Below are 20,355 nucleotides of genomic sequence, written 5' to 3'. Positions count from 1 at the left end.
ACAACTACTAAAATGTGTGGTGGTGCATGGTGTTCTTCTGGGCTTCACGCGCAGACCCACGCGCGCCGTCTCCGCCCCGCTCCGGGCCGGGTGACGATCTAAGCGAGAATTTTATTTATATGTGATTTAATTTTTTTAATTAAAATTAATTTATCAGTTGGGTTGGGTTATTATTTATGTTGAGCTTAATTGGACTGGGTTCATTTTCATATTGGGCTGATTCAGATTCATTGAACTTGGACATGTAACTGATAATATATATTCATAATTAAAAACATTAAAACTGATTTAATTTGTGGATTAAATATACAAGTTATTACATTTTATTAAAAATCAAAATCAATAATTTTAATTTATTTATTAAATGAGCAGTTTTGATTCTAATATTAATGCAGTGTGGATCATTCTAGTATAAATAGAGGCCATTAAATGAGCAGTTTTGATATTAATGCAAGGTGGATCAGTTACACTTAGCTTCTAGTATAAATAGAGGTCTAAGTTGCTTATTAGAATACACCACAACTTACATTCACTTCTCCTCTCTACTTTCTCTGCTCTCCCAAACACAATCACGATCGGTGGTTTTTTCGGAGAGTGAGATACCAGTCATCGTTGAGTTTTGGAGGTGTTGTGAACTCAAAACTTGGAGTTGTTTTATCCTGTAGGATTTGTTGCAAACATCCCAACACAACAGGTGGGGGGCAATTATCTCTTCAAGAGCAGTCACGATCTTTGAGAAGACATGGTGACTCAGCTGTTCTATTTTCTTGTTCTATTTTCTTGTTTATTTGTACATATTCATACCTATGGCTTCTGCTCCTCTGCTCGTTTATAACTCTGTTAAAGCTATGGTGTCTGTTATAATTCTGAACTTTCTTTGTTCTTACAGATACCGATATGCATGTTTTTTACATTCATGTTTTGTTTCGTTAATTATTGTATTGGCATTGCTTTGTTAAATATTTTATATAACTGTCTCTATGTTAGGGTTGAACAAAAAACCGACCAAACCGCAAAATCGATCTAACCCACCCCTTATCTCAGCCGACGGAGCCGAACTATCCAAAACCCGAATTTTAATTGGTTTAAATTGTTGTCAACCCGAATATAATGTGTTAGGTTAATGTTTAAAAAAATTAAACTCTTACTAACCGAACCCAACACGATGTTATAGTTATAGTATTATTATTTAAAATTTTAATTTATGTATTTATTGTATTAATCAATATATTCGAAATAATATTATTATTTTACGGATAAACGTTGTAAGTTATTGACTTTAAACTAGAATAGTATACTGTATCTATAGTATCTAATATTATTTATCTTCCGTTAAATTATGGGGTAATACTGGTTTTACTTCAACTTTTAGTTAATTTTATTTGAAATTTTGACTTCTAAGAAATATTTAAATATTTTTTTTTCGAATTTTAACCCAAACCAACGTATAAAGGGTAGGGTTAGGTTGAGAATATATTTTTTGGTTAAATGGTTCAATTTTTAAAAACCGAACTAAATGGGTTGGTTCGATTTATTATCCCTAACTCGCACAACCCGATACGCGTTCACCCCGACATGTACTTTATAAATAAATTAAATATAATTAAGATACAATCGGTTGGAGCAGTTAATACATATTTTAAATTTTTAACACACGTAAGTTTCACGCACGATCAAAATAAATCAATAGAATATTTTTATGAAATACGGGTTTGATTTCACCTTGTATTTAATTATTAATATTTAAAGATTAACGCATACATGACTCTGAAGAACTTAAATCTTCAATCTCTTTGAACCTTCAAAGTTAGAGATTCCAACTCAAGGCTGATAACTGCAAGGAGATCAAATCAGGGGCTAATTCTGGTTCTTGTTTCGGATACAACAAGCTTGAATGAACATTTGGTGCACCATAAGTCTACATCAACGGTTAATTGGTGTACCTCGTACACAATGATCATATCAGGCTCAACTATCTCTATTTCAACAGTGCAAATTGTTTTAGTGTAGCTTAAGAACAGCTCGATTTCTTCACACTTTCGTACTTATATTTACTATAAGAAACAAGACCTTCTCGGACCGTCGTGATGATACACTGACATACTTTAATTTCATTCGCATGACGAAATCAGTCGAAGTTATATCTTCATTTTAATTCCTCTAGTTTGTCATTTATCAGTCTCATTCACCAAAACGAAAGCTAGGTGGCTCAAGAATTTGTGGTGGAGTTGAACCAAAACTAAAATAAAATTTCTACTATACTATGATACACGATCAAAGAGTTGGAACCACTTAAACGGTTATACCAATATCTGCATTTATTTCAGTGCGAATATATGGCAGTCTAAGAACAAGCAACTTCAATACCTAAAGAGTGCCTTAAAGTAGAGGCCCTTTCACTTTAAGCTTTGCACTCGAATAAAAATTAAAGTCGCTTTGAATCCATAACTTTTAGAGCGTTGCCAATTAACTGAAACAAGTAGAAGCAAATAAACGGTTTCTCATCTTGAATAAAATGTTAGATAATTCGTAACAAGAAGAGGCACAAGACAGCCATGCCAAACAAAGTAAAAGAAAAGAAACTAAGGATAAGCCTCAATAACAGATGATACGGCCTGAATGTTCTTGATTGTGTGCCTTGTGAAGCCGGCCTCACGTAGAACATAAGTCCATTCCTCTGCAGTCCTAGCATCAATGCTACATCCTTGAGTTTATCTCCACCTTTAACTTCAATTACGATAATCACTTTTCCAGCTGTTCTGTATGCGGAGATGGCTTTTTTACAGTTTTTCAGGATCTGGATGCACTTGTCATCGTTCCAGTCGTGCAATACCCACTACATTTTAAAAGAATAAGTACGTATAGTTTGCTTAAGAGTCATCTCAGATTTAAGTTCTAAGTTTCGGTACTTGTACGACAATTACAATTTATTGATATTCAAGTGTAAAACCTTGAGGAAAGCAACAATGGCTTTTGGGACACTGATAAACATGTCTCCTCCAACATGCTCAATTCCTTCACATTCTGGTGCAGAAGACAGCACGTGAGAAAGATCAAAGTTCATTCCATGAATCCATGGACATTTTTTTATGAGTATGTGAAGTGCTGTTCCATCACCACCTCCAACATCCACAACAGAGCTCACTCCAGTAAAGAGCTCTGGACATCCATTAAGTACTGCAGGAATTGTTCTCCTAGTATCACAAGCCATTGCTTCATCAAAGAACTTGTTATGACCTGGATTTTCAGCTGCATACTTCCAGGTATCCTTTCCATGAGCATATGCGAATGCTGATGTATTGTTATCCAGCACACATGCACTTCAGAAATGCCATGGAGTTATGATAACAGAGCTGTTTTGGAACAACAGCAGAGGAGCCAGGCTATTATCTCCATCTTTAGTCAGTAAGCAGGATAACGGAGTTTGGACATACCCCATGGACCCTTCCTTTGTGATCTTCTCCTTAAATATACCCCGGTTCATCAAGAACCTCATGACCCGGAAAAGTGCTGTTGATGAACAAGACAGAGCTGTAGATAGCAAGGAAAGTGTCATGGGATCTCCATGATTTTCGAGGATATCAGGTATTCCAAGCTCAATAGCACACTTAGTTACAGCCATTTCAGCAAAACCAAACACAAATCTCCATATATCCACTTGTGCTTGGGCTGTTTCATCATTTCCATTTGTTGCTTCACCTTTTGTTATCTCTGCCATATTTCTTCTAATGAATTGAGCCAGGCTAGTTAAAATAAATCATGTCTTGAAATACTTCAGCTTTAGCTCAATTATATACTAAATTAGAAAAGTATGAGGTAAAGAGATTAGGAGCTTTTTTATATATAAAACAGCCCATTCTTGTGTAGCAAAATATTAATATATCAAGATATTAAGGATCATACACTCTTAAATTATTAGAAACTTCAATCTGCAGACACTACTGCTGGATTGGAGGGGACTTGGTCAATCTGATTTCCAAACGGCCGTAAGGCCAGATTAAAGAAAGGCATCACATCATCAATGTAAAAGATGGTCTATAAAATTTTTATAACATTTTAAGGAAGCATATCACATCAATTCCAACATCTCATGATTTAATGAACCAGAACATATATTTTATTGAGAAGATCATACAATATACGGATTTTAAACGCTAATTTGGTTTCTAGTATTTGGAATCTAAGCTGAGGGTGCTAGTTCTAATGTGAATGATGTATAACATAATGAATTTCCAGACAAAGATACCAGAACCAAATTACAACTTTTCACTGATTGAACCTTAAAATGTTGAGAATTCTATTAACAATAAAATTTCATAATACTTGCATGCAGATTAAAATTGATTCTAGAAACTCTTATATTGTGCAAGAACCAAATTCATCCACTCCGTAATTTTCAGATAGACATTAAATTATAGAGCATATTGTAGGTCTGAAGCTAAGACGAACGACAGCTATGTCTTCAGAAGAGATTTTAATAATTTTTTATTTGAAGTATCAGAATGAAACACATGATGTAAACTACTTGCAGTTGCGGTTAACTCGTGTTATAGCTCTTTCTGTACATGCGCATGTATAAGACAATGTTGGTAAACCATGAAAAAATTGTTAATTTGTATAGCTAGGCATTTCTCAGCAAGTCAACCTTTTGTCAAATTCCTAAATCTGCAAAACTTGAAATTATTTCCCATGCTGCTGGTAATATGATAGTTTGTTCTATCGAATGAGATCTATCATCATGCTCTGTAACTATCACCGAAGGAAAATTTAAGAAGCCTATACATAGGTTGAACAGTTGCGCGATTAGAAGAATATAATTAAATTGGCTTTATGAAACAGTAGATGTTCTTTGAAATGCATTATCTGTTTTATGATTCATAATTAAAATCTTTTAATTGTGGTACACAAACCCAACATACTGTACTAAGAATTATAGCTGAGCTTCTGCACTTCCGGAGGATAATATTGAACATGTTAATGTCCATTCCAGAGAGCCTACACCCAGCAGAACCTGTTGGTGGGATAGCTCAAATCGAAATGTAAGAAAAAGGGAAAACTTTTCGTACCTGATGTTGCTTCACACTGAGTGTAATCACGCGAGAGGGATTTAACTTGTCTGTTTTTCAATGTTACTGATCTGTCCGAGGACGGTTGCGGAAGATAAGAAGAAACCAGGTAGTGCACAACTGCTGTAGATGCAATTAAGCCATGACCATGGTTCTCTCTACGTATTTTATCAGATTTTGTTTCTCAAATGAATCAGAATGGTCAAATTTTCTTCTAATTTTTTTTTTAAAAAAGGATGTAAACTAATTCCGCTAGTTAGTTTATGGTTTCTAATCAGTTGAAGATGTTCGCATTTTATTGGTCACATTCCATTCAAGAAGGTTAATTAAGCATCACTTGTCAAAGCTCCTGTGTTAACGGCAATGAAAAATAAAAATAATTCATTAAGCAATGCCTGAGCAGGTTAAAGGTACCCTTCAACCTGGGGAATAATACATTTTTAGACAGGTGGCAAAAGTTCAAGAAGATAATCAAGTGTTTATATATCAAGAAGATACTAAGCGACTGTTTTTGTAGGTCCGCAAAAATAGGCCCAAATTTGAGGAGAACTTTAAGAAATTCAGAATCTTTTTTTTTACCTGGCCCCGTCCCCAACTTTCTAACAATCTCGATTGCTGCTAGGTGTTTAAGAGTTTTACTATTTCCGTTATATATAAAGTCGTGAATAATGTAATTTTTTGTTGAGCCAGAACTTGGGCCATCAAGATTATTTTAGTCACTTTTTAGTTTTTGCCAGAAGACGCTACAACTGAAGTTGGCAATATATACTTGTTATGGATAAAAAATTAAGGTTATTATTTGCTGTATTTATTACTAAGATTCGGGAGCTCAAGGCCTTTAATGGCTGCTCTCGTGTTTCGTGGCTCGATCTGCCTTTACGAGATGCCTACGTATCTCTGTGAATTAGAGAATCAAGCCAAAAAACGTAGTTCTGATTTGTGGGGTGAGACCCCTTATATAGATGTTGGGAGTCCTTGAATTGGACTTGGTATAGGAGACTTGGTGTGCAAGTCTCATAATTAGAATGGACTTTGGAGTCCTAGATAGTAGGAAACTGATTCCTTATCCTTTTAGGTCCCCTTGAGGCTAATCTCTAAGGATTTATATCCTTATCGGGACTCTTCTCAACATCTGATTTTTCCCTTATTAATTAATTACGAAATTAATTAATAATCAGGGCTTTTGGGTCTTTTTTATTCCATCAGGCCTGATCTGGTCCATCAGGCTTAACCTTTCTGGTCTGAGTATCATATATCTTTTTATTGGGCCTAGCAGTCCACAGCTTGTACAATTAATGCAGTATTTAATTATACAATCATAATTTATTTATCCCTATCATTTGCCCCCCAACTTTTGGGAAACATTGATTAGGTTTCGCAGAAGTTAAGTCTATTCGTTCCCTTACAGGGTTTCGTTTTTGTAAAGTGTGAAGCGACCTACACATTTACAATGAATTTTCCTTTTATTCAGGAATTATCTTAATTTCCAGGAATTTTTTCCCTTATTTCCGGGATTTTTCCCTAATTTTCTGGGATTTTCCCTAATTTTCTGGGATTTTCCCTAATTTTCTGGGATTTTTTCCTAATTTTCTGGGATTTTTCCCTAATTTTCTGGGATTTTCCCTAATTTTCTGGGATTTTTCCCTAATTTTCTGGGATTTTCCCTAATTTTCTGGATTTTTCAGATTTCCAGCCCTTTTTCGACCAGGATCCTAGTCGAAATTTCGACCTGGATCCTAGTCGAAAATAGGGGTCAGCCTTGTCATCCTGGTCGAAGGATTTCGACTAGGATTCACGACCTGGATTTCGACCAGGATCCTAGTCGAAATTTCGACCTGGATCTAGGTCGTCAATTCCCCACTTTTAGCTTCTGATCTTGAGCCCATCGGCTAGGATTTCGACCAGGATCCTAGTCAAAATTTCGACCTGAATCCTGGTCGAAAATTCTTTGGTTTTCTTGATTCCTGGTCGAAGGATTTCGACTAGGATCCACGACCTGGATTTCGACCAGGATCCTAGTCGAAATTCGACCTGGGTTTTTAATCTTTATTCTTGAAAGATGCTTGGCTAATTCGACCTCATTCCTGGTCGAAATTTTGACTTCAATTTAATCCTATTTTTTCCGTTGTTTTCGTGAGCCTAGTCGAAAAAATTTCGGGCAGGGATCACGACCTGGATTTCGACCTGAATCCTGGTCTTTTTTGCCCGTTATTTTCGGGTGCCTGCTCGAAAGTTTTCGAGTAGGATTCACGACCTGGATTTCGACCTGAATTCTGGTCTTTATTACCCGTTATTTTCGGGAGTCTGCTCGAAAGATTTCGGGCAGGATTCACGACCTGGATCTCGACCTGGATTCTGGTCTTTTTCTAGCCTTCTCCATTGGTCCTTACATCTTTTAGGGCTAAAATTGAATTTTCCAAATCCTAATTGGATTTGGGCCTGGCTTTTTCTATTGGGCTTTTCAAATATTACTGGGCCTCTTTATTGGGCTTTTCAAATATTACTGGGCCTCTTTATTGGGCTTTTCAAATATTACTGGGCCTCATTATTGGGCTTTACCAAATATTACTGGGCTTCTTTATTGGGCTTTACCAAATATTACTGGGCTTAATACACCCTGTTTAGAATGCTCTAGAATTCCTAGGAATATTCTGGAATATTCCTTTTTCTGGGCCTTTTCTTATGGGCCTTTGTTCTCAATGGGCTTTTCGTCCCTTCAGCTTCCTTTTCCTCTTATATAAAGGAATGAGGAAAGGCTATTACTCCTCACTTTCTCATTTCTTAGTTTTCTTCTTTCTCTTCCTGCTAAGATTCTCAGAGCAATAACAGCAAGTCGGAGCTCAAAGCCTTTTTCAGGAGCGCTTCTTCAGGTAAGATTCCTCCATTTGCTTTTCGTGTCTATTTTTCCATTATGTGCCATTTTCGTGTAAGCTTCAAGGTGCTTTTAAACCTACTTATCACAATGACAAGTGAGAATCGTACTTCGCCTATCTTACACGTAGTAAACCTTCAGGTTTTGTGCGTGCCAGGTCCTTGGGACTTCAAAACCTTCCATAGTTTCCAGCTTGTAGGTTCCTCTACCCTGAACGCTCTTGACTCTGTACGGCCCTTCCCAATTCGGGGCAAGCTTTCCTTTCTGTCCGACACCAGAAGCCTCTATTTTTCTCAAGACTAGATCTCCTTGTTTGAAAAATCTCTCTTTAACCCTTAGGTTGTAATAGAATGAAGCCTTTTTCTGATATTCTACTATCTTTGCATGTGCCTCATCTCGCACTTCATCAATTAGATCCAGGGCTAACCTCTGCCCTTCCTCATTTTCTACAGCATTGAAAGCCTGAATCCTTGGAGAGGAATGTGATATCTCCACGGGAACTACTGCTTATGCCCCATATGCCAACATGAAAGGAGTTGCTCCTGTCGTGACTCTACAGGTAGTCCTATAGGCCCATAATATGGGAAGTATCTCATCCACCCAATTATTTCTTGACTTCTCGATCCTCTTCTTTAGTCCATCCAGGATTATCCGATTTGCTACCTCTGCTTGCCCATTGGCTTGCGGGTGAGCCACAGAGGTGAATCGTAACTCAATTTCATTTTCTTCACAATGCTTCTTGAATTCCTCATTGTTGAATTGTGTTCCATTGTCAGTGACGAGGATACGGGGAATTCCATATCGGCACATAATGTTTTCCCACAGGAATTGTGCAACCTGCTTAGTTGTGATTTTGGCCAAGGGTTTGGCTTCGATCCACTTGGTGAAATAATCAATGGCTACAATCAGAAATTTCCTTTGTGCCGTGGCCATAGGAAAAGGTCCTAGAATATCCATCCCCCACATAGCAAAGGGAATAGGCGAGTTGATAGAGGTCAGCATCTCGGGGGGTTGTCTAACAACTGGTGTATGCTTCTGACAGCGATCACACTTCTTTACATATTCTTTGGCATCAGTCATCATTTCTGGCCAATAGAAGCCTAAACGGGTTATCTTATGAGCCAAGGCCCTGCCCCCCAAGTGTTGCCCACAAATACCTCCATGCACTTCCTCAAGAGCCAAGCGTGCCTCGTCGGGCCTGAGACACCTCAAGTAAGGAACCACGAAAGATCTCTTATACAGAATTCCATCTATCAAGGAGTACCTTAGTGCTCGAATAGTTAACTTCCGTGCCTCAGTTGCATCGCTTGGCAACCAACCGGTCTGAATGTGAGCCTTGATGGGATCAATCCATGACGTCCCCAAGCCTATGGGAGCCACAAGCTTAACATCTATGCTTCGTGTCTTCAAAACACGGAAGTACACACTTCCTGAACCTTCTTCAATCTCAGATGAAGCAAACTTTGATAGCGCATCTGCTTTAGCATTTTCTTCCCTTGGAATGTGTTCAACATGGCATTCATTAAATTGGGTCATCACAGCCCTTACTAGGCGAACATACTTAGCCATTGTATCATCCCTTGCCTCAAATACTCCCTTTACCTGGGATATGATCAGCTTCGAGTCTCCACGGACCTTTAAGTTTTTGACTCTAAGTGTCCCAGCTAGACCAAGGCCAGCAATCAGGGCTTCATACTCTGCCTCATTGTTTGTGGTTGGGAAGTCTAGCTTCATAGCATACTCAATTAAGAATCCGTCAGGGCTTTGCAAAACCAACCCTGCTCCACTGGAATTTGTTTTTGATGCTCCATCAAAATAGAGAACCCAATATTCTTTCTCCTTGTCCCCATTGTCGACTCCCTTGTCTTGAGGTATGGTATCTTCCTGCCCCCCGACTTCTTAGTTGGGTATGGTACATTCCACCACGAAGTCAGCTAGTGTCTGGGCTTTTATGACCGTACGTGGCTTATACTTGAGATCGAACTCTCCCAACTCTATTGCCCACTTAATCAGTCTCCCACTTGCCTTGGGACTGTGAATGATATTTCTTAGTGGCTGATTTGTTAGCACTTCAATCTCCCACTTAACATATCATCAACATAGACTTCCATAGTCTTACCAATAAGATCCTTAAAAATTCTATTCACCAACCTTTGATAGGTGGCTCCTGCATTCTTGAGACCAAACGCCATAACAAGATAACAATAAACACCAAAGTCAGTGATAAATGATACCTTTGGAATGTCATCCTTATGCATTTTGATCTGGTTGTATCCGCTAAATCCATCCATGAAACTCAGCATCTCATGTCCAGTAGTGGCATCAATCAAAGTATCAATTCTAGGCAGCGGAAAACAGTCTTTGGAGCATGCATCATTCAGATCAGTGAAGTCTATACACATCCTCCACTTTCCATTAGCCGTCTTCACCATTACAGGGTTTGCTAACCACTCCGGAAATTGAATCTCCTCAATGAAACCAGCCTCTAAGAGCTTTTCTACTTCCTGTTTTATAGCCTCTTGTCTTTCCGGGGTAAAATTTCTTTTCTTTTGTTTCACTGTCTTCCGGCTTGGATCCACGTTTAGCTTGTGAGTAATTAACTCCAGGTCTATGCCTGGCATATCAGCTGCTGACCATGCAAATACATCACTATTTTCTTGCAAAAATTTCACTAACTTCCCTCTAAGGGGCTCCTCTAATGTGGCTCCAATGAAACTCATCCTCTCAGGATTCTTGGGGTCTAAAGGAACCGAAACCAATTCTTCTGCTGGCCTTCCTCTATTCTCATCATTTTCTCGAACATCCATATCTTCAATAGGAAGAACCTGCCCCCCGACTCCATCTGCCCTCAAAGTGGCCACATAACAGCTTCTAGCCATTTTTTGATCTCCTCTCTCTTCTCCAATCCCGTTTCGGGTGGAAAACTTCATGACTGAATGGTAGGAAGAGGGGACTGCCTTGAAGGCATGTATCCCTGTTCTCCCCATGATAGCATTATAAGTTGAACTAGCATTTACCACCACGAAATCCAGCATCTGCGTTGCTTGCCTTGGCTCCGTACCTATGGTGGTTGGCAATTTGATTATCCCTTCCACAGGACATTCTACTCCAGCAAATCCATATATCGGCATGTCGGTTGGTGTCAACTGGGAGTCGTTATACCCCATCCTTAGAAAGGTGTCGTGGAGCAAGATATCCACAGAAGCACCATTATCCACAAGGACCCTCTTAACCGGGCTATTTCCTATTATCGGTGTTATGACGAGCGGGTCGTCATGGGGAAACTTCACGCCCTCTAGGTCGGAATCATCAAAAGCCAACAATATGCATAACCTCCCTGGTGTATGCCTTTCTGGAATTTTTGGACAATCCAGCGGCAGTTGGACCTCCAAAGATCGTGTTTATCACAGGTCCTCGAGGGCGTCGTGGTCCTCCAAAAATTGCATTTATAACCGACCCTCTAGGTTGGGGATTCCGCCCCTGATCATCTTGGTCCCTCATACGATCTTCAAAGTTCTTCCTTCCATTATTGTTTCTGTCCCCTCCATCTCCAGTATACTTATTCAACCTTCCTTTTCGAATCAAAAACTCAATTTCATCTTTCAATTGCCTACACTCATCGGTGTCATGGCCAACATCCTTGTGAAACCTGCAATACTTGCTCTTATCTAGCTTGGCGGGATCAGCCTTCAAGGGCTTAGGCCAGCGAATATCTCTATCTTTCTCAGTCTCCATCAAAATCTGACTTCTAGGAGCACTCAACTTAGCGTATTCAGTGAACTTTTGCCCAGGTCCTCCCTTCTTGGGGGTTGAATCAGGGTTTTGTTCGGTTCTAGGATATTTGTCCTTAGCAAAATACTCCAGATCAGTTTTTCACTTCTTGCCTCCAGTGGGCTCATTACTTACTACGGTCTTCCTCATGCTTTCTTCAACCTTGATATACTTCCCTGCCCTATCTTGGAGTTGCAACATGTTTTCAGGGGGACGTTTGGCCAAGGACATCTTGAAAAACTCATCCCTGGTTCCTTGTTGCAGTGCTATCATGGCTACCTTATCATCAAGGTCTGGGACTTTTAAAGCCTCCTTTGTAAAACGATTCAGGTAATCTCTCAAGGATTCCTTAGCTCCCTGCACAAGACTCATAAGAGATGCTGAACTTTTCTCATGGACTCTTCCACTGATGAATTACTTAATAAAAGCCTGACTTAATTCTCTGAACGATCCAATAGAATTTGGTGGCAGGAGACTGTACCATCTTTGAGCCATACCCGACAGGGTTTGAGGGAAGGCCCGACACTTTATAGCATCATTCACGGGTTGCAGCAGCAGTGCATTAGAGAATGTCCTAACATGATTAGCGGGGTCTCCCGTGCCATCATAGGCTTTGATAGTGGGCATCTTGAATTTCCTTGAGATATGGGCATTCATTATCTCTTCTGTGAAGGGTGGAGTTGGATCATCAGGATCTCCAAGGGGAAGGAGATTGCTTGGATCAGTTCTTGGGACAGCAGCCCTTCTTCTTACCGGACCATCCAGGTCTATGACAGGAGGAGGATTTCTCCCCCTAGGAGGTATCTGGGGTCTGGTGGCCTGGTGAGCCTCCAAATCACGCCTCAGCCTTTGGATTTCAGCCTCATGAGCCCTGATCCTTTCCTGCACTTCTTGGGGATTCGCCCCTGGGGTGCTTTGGGGGCGTTGCCTTCCATCGGCTATTGGCTCTTTTTCCAGGACGCCTCCTTCTCGGGGCCACTTCATCATCCGAAGATTCGGAGTCTCTCTCAGTGTAAGGACCAGAAAATTCCCGATCCTCGGGGATAGGACCCAAACCTCGTATATAGGGGGGCGACTGCCCTCGTGCTTCGCTTCGCCCAGCATATCCGCTTCCTCCAACCTCAGGGTGAAGGGGCATCCCATAAGGGGGGTTAGTAGTAACAATAGTTGAATATTCATACCCGACGGGTCGAGAATTCACAGGTATATGTACTTGTTGAACTTGAGGATTCGTACCTTAAATAATCGGGGGAGTTGTCCCTTGTGGCTGAGGTTGAGTTGCCCCTGTCTGGGCTTCCCCCTGAGTAGATGCATAAGTTGAATGGAGAGGAACCTCCACGGTTAATGAAATAACCTGGGTTGTCTCTGATGGTGTTCCTTCCTCTAGAGCTCCAATTGTTCTCCGTGTTCTCGCCATGGTTGTTGTTGCGATTCCCACAGACGGCGCCAAATGTTATGGATAAAAAACTAAGGTTATTATTTGCTGTATTTATTACTAAGATTCGGGAGTTCAAGGCCTTTAATGGCTGCTCTCGTGTTTCGTGGCTCGATCTGCCTTTACGAGATGCCTACGTATCTCTGTGAATTAGAGAATCAAGCCAAAAAACGTAGTTCTGATTTGTGGGGTGAGGCCCCTTATATAGATGTTGGGAGTCCTTGAATTGGACTTGGTATAGGAGACTTGGTGTGCAAGTCTCATAATTAGAATGGACTTTGGAGTCCTAGATAGTAGGAAACTGATTCCTTATCCTTTTAGGTCCACTTGAGGCTAATCTCAAAGGATTTATATCCTTATCGGGACTCTTCTCAACATCTGATTTTTCCCTTATTAATTAATTATGAAATTAATTAATAATCAGGGCTTTTGGGCCTTTTTTATTCCATCAGGCCTGATCTGATCCATCAGGCTTAACATTTCTGGTCTGAGTATCATATATCTTTTTATTGGGCCTAGCAGTCCACAGCTTGTACAATTAATGCAGTATTTAATTATACAATCATAATTTATTTATCCCTATCAATACTCAACTCTATTTGAAAAATTATCAGAATTGATGTTTAACAATATAATTAAAGTCATCCTCATTCTAGATTAGAGGACTGATGGGAAACTACTATTAGAACCATCTAAATATGATATACCCCGTATTCCTAACTTGTCTAAAGCATATACAAGATCTAAATTACCGTTCTATTCTCTACGCACCACTTCCACAAGCCAGCTTAGTCACGTTCAGGTGCATCTCCGGTGATTCTTCTGGCACTTAGGTTTCCAGCAATAGACCATAGCTTCTCCAAGTCCGGAATTGGTATCTCTACTTTATGGTTTGGCACATTCTTGAAACCAATATTGTGTACTGGCATCCGCACTCTACCGGGGCTACCAGCGATAGGAGGGGATGAACAGTTAGTTGGAGTTGTAAATGGAGAAGTGTAAGGTGTGTTCCCAATTGAGAATGGACTAGGTAACATCAGCTTCTGAACGGCATTAACCAAACTCTCCCGGCTTAAAAAGGACATTAATTCTGCAGCAGAACATATCTTTGCAGTTTCATCTACATAAAGGACATCATCAATCCTTGCCATTATGTTAAAAGCCAAGCTCTCCATTACCCTTGAGTAGCTTTCAAGGATTGACTGCCCTACATCCTGCAAATAGATTAAAGAAAATAAATAAATAAATTGAGGCAACCAACAATTGTTTCTCAGTAAGTGAGACTTAAAAGTTTATCCAACTGCATAGTGAAGATAATGTGTGTTTACGTGAGTATGCCTTTATCGCTTAATTTCTCTTTTTCAAAATCCAAATAGCACAAAATTGATTACTACTTGTTACACGTTCAAAATTTAAGGCTGCCCCAAGTAAGGTGTACTTGGGTGAAATCCTATGTGGCAGAGCTACGATCTCTTCAACAATTTTGCATACCTAAATGATACTTGGACAACGGCATGGACACTCACCATTGTACTTTAAGTCATTCAGATGAAATTTTCAAAAAAAGACCTAAGCTGACACTAGGACATGTATTTATACAGACACTTCTAGGCGAATCCGAGAAATATAGTGTAATGTTGCGGGTTAACAGCTAGAGTATGACATATCCTATCCCTTCACTAATCACTTCAGTAGCCCTCACAGGATAGATATAAATGATATGTGTGAAAGCCAAGAGTAGAATATTGAGTTTCCAACAATAGCAGAAGTCTCCCAATATCTGACATCTACACGGGTTATATTATGTACATCAATAAAGGGCTTAGAACCTAACCTTGTTGTATTGAATTTTGTTCATGTCCAAAGAAGTTTGTGGAAGTCCAGGAAAGCGCATTTTCAGGCTGTGCAACAAAGTCTCTGCCCGTTGAGCTAAGACGTGATTCTTTTCGCCGTCAGAAGCAAGGCCCTTTACCTTGCCACTCCATGATGCATGCTTAGCTTTTATATAATTAGAGTGCTTTTTCTGATCTTTTTGCTTCCAAACATGAACAGCAGCCTCTATTTTGTTTGCTACTTCCAGAGCATGGTGCTCTGATGTCAGATCTAAGCAATCAAGAAGACATTCTGAAGACAACTGGTTGGTAGCGATGTAGCTATAGATTTTATCACCTAAACAATCTTTTCCATTCTGTAATCGCATGAACGTACTATTAGTTTAAAGAATCATAAATATACTTGCTACACATTAGATTTGGCACATAAAAAAGGAATAGCAAAATATTTGATGTGCATTTGCCGTTATACTACACCCAATCTATCCAAAAATTGATGCTGAAACAACATAGCTATGAGTACTAACAGTACTGCTTGTATTTTTTTCAGCACAGACAAACGAAATCAGGTGTATTCTCAGGAATCTGAACATTAGGCTCATGTAGACATGCAATGTAGGGCACATCTATGGTAAATGACATGGAAAACTAAATTTGGTGGACCACACGGTCAGTTTTAAAACCTATATTCAGTCAAAACTGTTTCTATCAGTTTGTCACTTTTCTAGATTTTCTAGACAGTTATTACCAGTCATGTTACATAATTTCCTAAACAGTAACTACATAAATGAGCTTGTCTATCTAAAGCAATTTATAATTTATACATGTTCGGTAAGATCCAAAGAACAGAAAAGCAATTCTTGTCTTGTTTTATGTAACTTTTTCTAGTATGAGCTCAATATTAAGGTTAAAAATTTTGCAATTGTTTGTAATGAGAAGTGAGGCTGTAAACTTAGATGAAAATGGGACTAGCGAAACATATAGTAGGAGAAACGGCAGACCTTTGCTCATCTATATTTATGTTTTCCCTACTGTAAAAATAGATGCATTATGCCCCGCAGCTTAGACCAGACTTCTGCGTCAACTTGTAATTATGTAATTATAAAATATCAAAATTTCTTGATCATACCTTGGGTAATGTGTCCAGGTAAGAGCTAGGAATTTCCATTTCGGCAAGCACATTGTTGTTTATTGCTAGTGCTGCCTTCAGTATCTGGTTGGTGCAGTCCCTGCACTGCTGCAACTTCTTCGTAGCATCCTCCGACAACCCTTTTGGTGGAACTTTAGGACATGGAAGCCACCACTTCTCTTCCTGCCTAACTGAAGGCCTCCCACTTGAAAAAACAGATGGATAGGTATCAGAATCCTCGCCATCAGCTACAGCCGCAACACGGTCAACATACCAAAATTCCAAATCGTGAAAACCATCAAGCAAGCTGATTAACATAGCATCAAGCTTCTTCAGGGCAGGAAGATTAACATATAAATCTGACCGTGGTTGTGTTTCCATTACTTCATAAGTCCCTCCACCAGGGAACTGGTGAATAGCCGGAACAAGCTCTACAATCGAATCAGCGACGCACAGTATATATTCCATTTCCCTGCACCACATTGCCTTTCTTTGCAGCGCCAAAGGCTCCAACCTCCATATTTCACCAAATACAGTGGCTAAAATTCCAAAATCAGACGAAACTTAATCAGGTACATATATACAGTTAATAACTCTGAAATACTACATCACAAACTTTAAAAACAGAACAATTGGGTGAGTTGGCACAAACCAGAGAGATTTGTAATGGCATTTGAGATCGCAAGAGCAGAACAAACACCTTTACCCCCTCCAGACATATCTTCTCCAAGTAGTAGTTTAGCAAATCTTTCTTTCATCATCTCAACTTCTACAAGTTCCACAAAAGAGAGAAATATATGAAACTAATACAAAGTAGATAGAAGTATGTTTGTAATTAATAATTGTATCATATAATCTATTTAGGAAAATATTGTTCTATATTAAAATTAAAAAAGGATTTGTTTCCTTTGATTATTATGGTACGACATATAGATAAGTATTTGCTTTGAAATAATAATTTTTTTTGGTTTCCAAGTAATTTCATTACTAATTCTCTGCGAAAAAAAGATAATTTCTCGATGATTCTATGCGGAAAAAGGAATTCCTCAATGATTATGCTGATTCTTTGCAAAAAAAGGTAATTCCTAGCCTCTTTGCCCCTAATCCTTATTATGTGTAACACAATAACCACTTTCTATCCTCAATTTCATACCCTTTCTTAAACACATAATGCACCCAGTGAGCCCAGCAAAAAGAATAAAAGATGTACATATGAAGCTCCCTATCTAACCAAAAAAACAAGGCATTCATGTAATAGCTTATATTTTTCCAATATTTTTATTATCAACAAGACAGTGAACACATAATGATTAGATCTGCTTTCTCAATCTTAACTTATTAGTTATTACTAATAATCATGTACATACAGTTACATTCATGCAAAGCATTAAATAAGTGATCTTTATAAAAATTACACTTAAATCTCGATACATCAATATTTTTGGGAACAGACAATTTTATTAATTTATTTCAGTTGATATTTATACTTCGGTCTTTTTAATGTGTGCATTGGGCACACATTTACTTAAAAATAAACTGTCATTATTGTTGGCAGCAATAAATTATTTATTTAACGAGATTATTCATAAAAATCAACGAAAGTTTTTGCAGTTACCTGACAAAGCAGCTTGTGGTTTCCGCGTCTTGTCCTCCCAAACCACCACATCTTTACATCCGACGACCGGAGACATCACCGGCGCCGGAAAACCAGCAGTTCCGGCGAAAGCACCAGAGAAGCAAGTAGAACTCTCCGATTCGCTGACGTCAGCACTCAAGCTATTACTACCGCCACAGTCGTCACTGTTGTGATCGGAACATTCTTCAGATAATTTACTCGCCATTGTTATTATAAACTAGCAAGAGATAACAACGAAAACAATAAACACATACGTGTATGTATGTAGATAAATATACTACTGTAATATAGTAGAGGCACTGCAGATAAAGCAGAGCTACGTATGTGTAGGGTACGCCTTTTATGTTCTCTCACGATTTGGACCTAATGCATGGAGATGTACTATGAATCAATCCACATAAATAAACTATTTATCCCGGAATTTTCATTATCAAAACTAGATGTGAATAGGAAATGTTATGACCAAAATATATTTGATTGTCATAAATTAAGTATAATTTTGATAATCGACTATTTATTTTCGTACGGATGATGGAAAGGGTAGAAAAATCCATGGATTATGTAAGAATTATATTATATGTATTTCGATATCATGATTTGAATAGGACATTGCTATAATGGGATATAATTAAAAGTGTCATAAATAAAATAGAATTTTGACGAGTGAGATGAGATAAATTAAGTAGCAGTGAGTTTTTTTTTTGTCGTTGAGGTCGGGTATGAATTTCACACTTCCTCCTCTAGAAATTTTGTGTGAACAGATATTAAATCAAATTTATAAGCTCCGGGGTGTACGCGGTTCGGATTAGATCGGTTTTGGGGTAAAAGTCGAATAAAATCGTGAAGAACGGTTATAGAAAATTGTTATGCGGTGCGGTTAACCGCGTCAATTGCAGTTGCGAATTTGCGGTTATTGCGGATCGGTTTGCGGTTCAACCACTAATTTTAAAATATTTAATAATTTGCAAAAAAGTAAATTCGGAATATTAATAAATTCAAATTTAAGTTACGTGATAAATTTACATTCAAAAATAAAATACAAACTAATGTTCCGTATGAAACAAGGATATTAACAACATACAAAAATATGGAGGCGAGAGAAATGAAAAAAGTAAAGGATAAAAAAAAATTACGTGTAGATTACATTTTCCATTTATTTGGTTATATATTTTATAATGATCGTGAATTTTATGAACGAAGTTTTAACATTAACCTAAGATTATTAATAAATTTGTATACTTATTAATTTATATAATATTAACTACATTTTTGGAAATATATTTTATTATAAATATATGTTGCGAGTTGCAGTTGCGATTTTCAAGAATTTAAAATTGCATCCAAAGCGTGAAAAGTGGTTTTTAAAATTTAAATTTACAATCAACCCGCGTTTCGCAATTATTCGCAAATTACGGTTCGGTTGCGAGCGATTGGATGCGATTAAGCGGTTCGTCTGTACACCAGTATCTTTAGGTAAAAAAAAGAAGTAGAATTTTGATATTAAATCATCATTGATACGAAGAAAAGATAAACTGAAAAGACGAGAGGGAGTTTAGTTAACAACAAATTATGTTGCCACGTGACCTGACATGGTCCTTTGTTATGGTTGCTTGTTTCCAAGTAGAGCCGGCCAATTGTGTGGGTTTGAACCGCCCGTTCGGGACCGGCTCGTACGGAAACCCGAAATTATTCGGCCCGAACCGGGCCGGTTCAAGCCCGCACAATTCGTTAAAAGCTGCGAGCCGGTTACGAATACAGAATTAGAAAACCGAGATCGACCCGACCCGCACAAACCCGCTCGAACCGACGAGCCGCACGAGCTGCACAGCCCGCCCGGCCGGCCCGCCCAGCCCAGCCCAGCCCAGCCCGCGGTTCTAGTGAAACATTCAGTGTAATTTTGTATGATGCAAATTTACAAGTGTATAAACCGCCAAATTCGGCCCGCACGACTCGCACAAGTACGAGAGCTTGCGAAGTTTAGTGCCGGTTACGAGTCTTATTTTCTTTATTCGAGCCCGGCCCGGCCCGGTTCATAAATTATATGTGTCGGTTCAGTGTTCATGCTTCGTGAGCTCAACCCGTGTTTAACCCGGCCCGGCCCGCACGGACCGCCCAACTGGCCAACACTATTTCCAAGTTTAATATGGTGCCCTCATGTGCAGACGTGGACAAAATGTGATGATGACTTGGATATCTTCCTCGTTATTTTGAGTGCAGTGTGCAAGACGAGACTTGAGAGTAGCATCTCACGGGTCAGAACCAAGCACCGTATTGTAAGGTTACGAAAAATTCAGAGGTCCGGTTCAGATTTTTAGCTATTGGGATTTGATTTGATTTGATTCTTACAATTTTGTAAATTTTGTTTTTAATGTGGTTTGGTTTTCAACATTTAAAATCGATATTACAGAAAATCGTTTAAATATAATATAATTATATGTAATATATGTTAAATATATGATCCTATTGGGGTGTTTCTCTAATACCTTAAGATTTTAGATGAGCTGGTTACTCAATATGATATGAGAGTTTAGGCTGGCGGGAGAACTAAGGTTTGATTCTCAGGCACCCCCAACATTCTCACAATTTAATGTGGACACTAAAGAAAATTAATGCC

The 20,355-nt window shown here is 38.8% G+C and overlaps 1 protein-coding gene and 1 pseudogene across 1 annotated transcript; both read right to left on the bottom strand.

Moving 5' to 3' along the window:
* Nucleotides 1–2,582: 2,582 nt before the first annotated feature.
* Nucleotides 2,583–5,304, bottom strand: LOC141671126 (acetylserotonin O-methyltransferase-like; annotated as a pseudogene).
* Nucleotides 5,305–13,687: 8,383 nt separating this feature from the next.
* LOC141670618 (rop guanine nucleotide exchange factor 1-like) lies at nt 13,688–18,153 on the bottom strand. Its single transcript, XM_074476552.1, has 5 exons — nt 17,721–18,153; nt 16,758–16,874; nt 16,106–16,644; nt 14,979–15,332; nt 13,688–14,358 (listed from the first exon to the last, which is right to left on the bottom strand). The coding sequence occupies exons 1-5, from the start codon at nt 17,944–17,946 to the stop codon at nt 13,933–13,935; spliced, it is 1,662 nt and encodes a 553-aa protein (XP_074332653.1). The 5' UTR covers nt 17,947–18,153; the 3' UTR covers nt 13,688–13,932.
* Between the last annotated feature and the right edge of the window lie 2,202 nt (nt 18,154–20,355).

The sequence above is a fragment of the Apium graveolens genome, chromosome 7 (assembly GCF_009905375.1).
Source record: "Apium graveolens cultivar Ventura chromosome 7, ASM990537v1, whole genome shotgun sequence".
Lineage (NCBI taxonomy): Eukaryota > Viridiplantae > Streptophyta > Magnoliopsida > Apiales > Apiaceae > Apium > Apium graveolens.
Note: the sequence above shows the minus strand (reverse complement) of the source record. Positions and strands in the feature narration are given on the sequence as shown.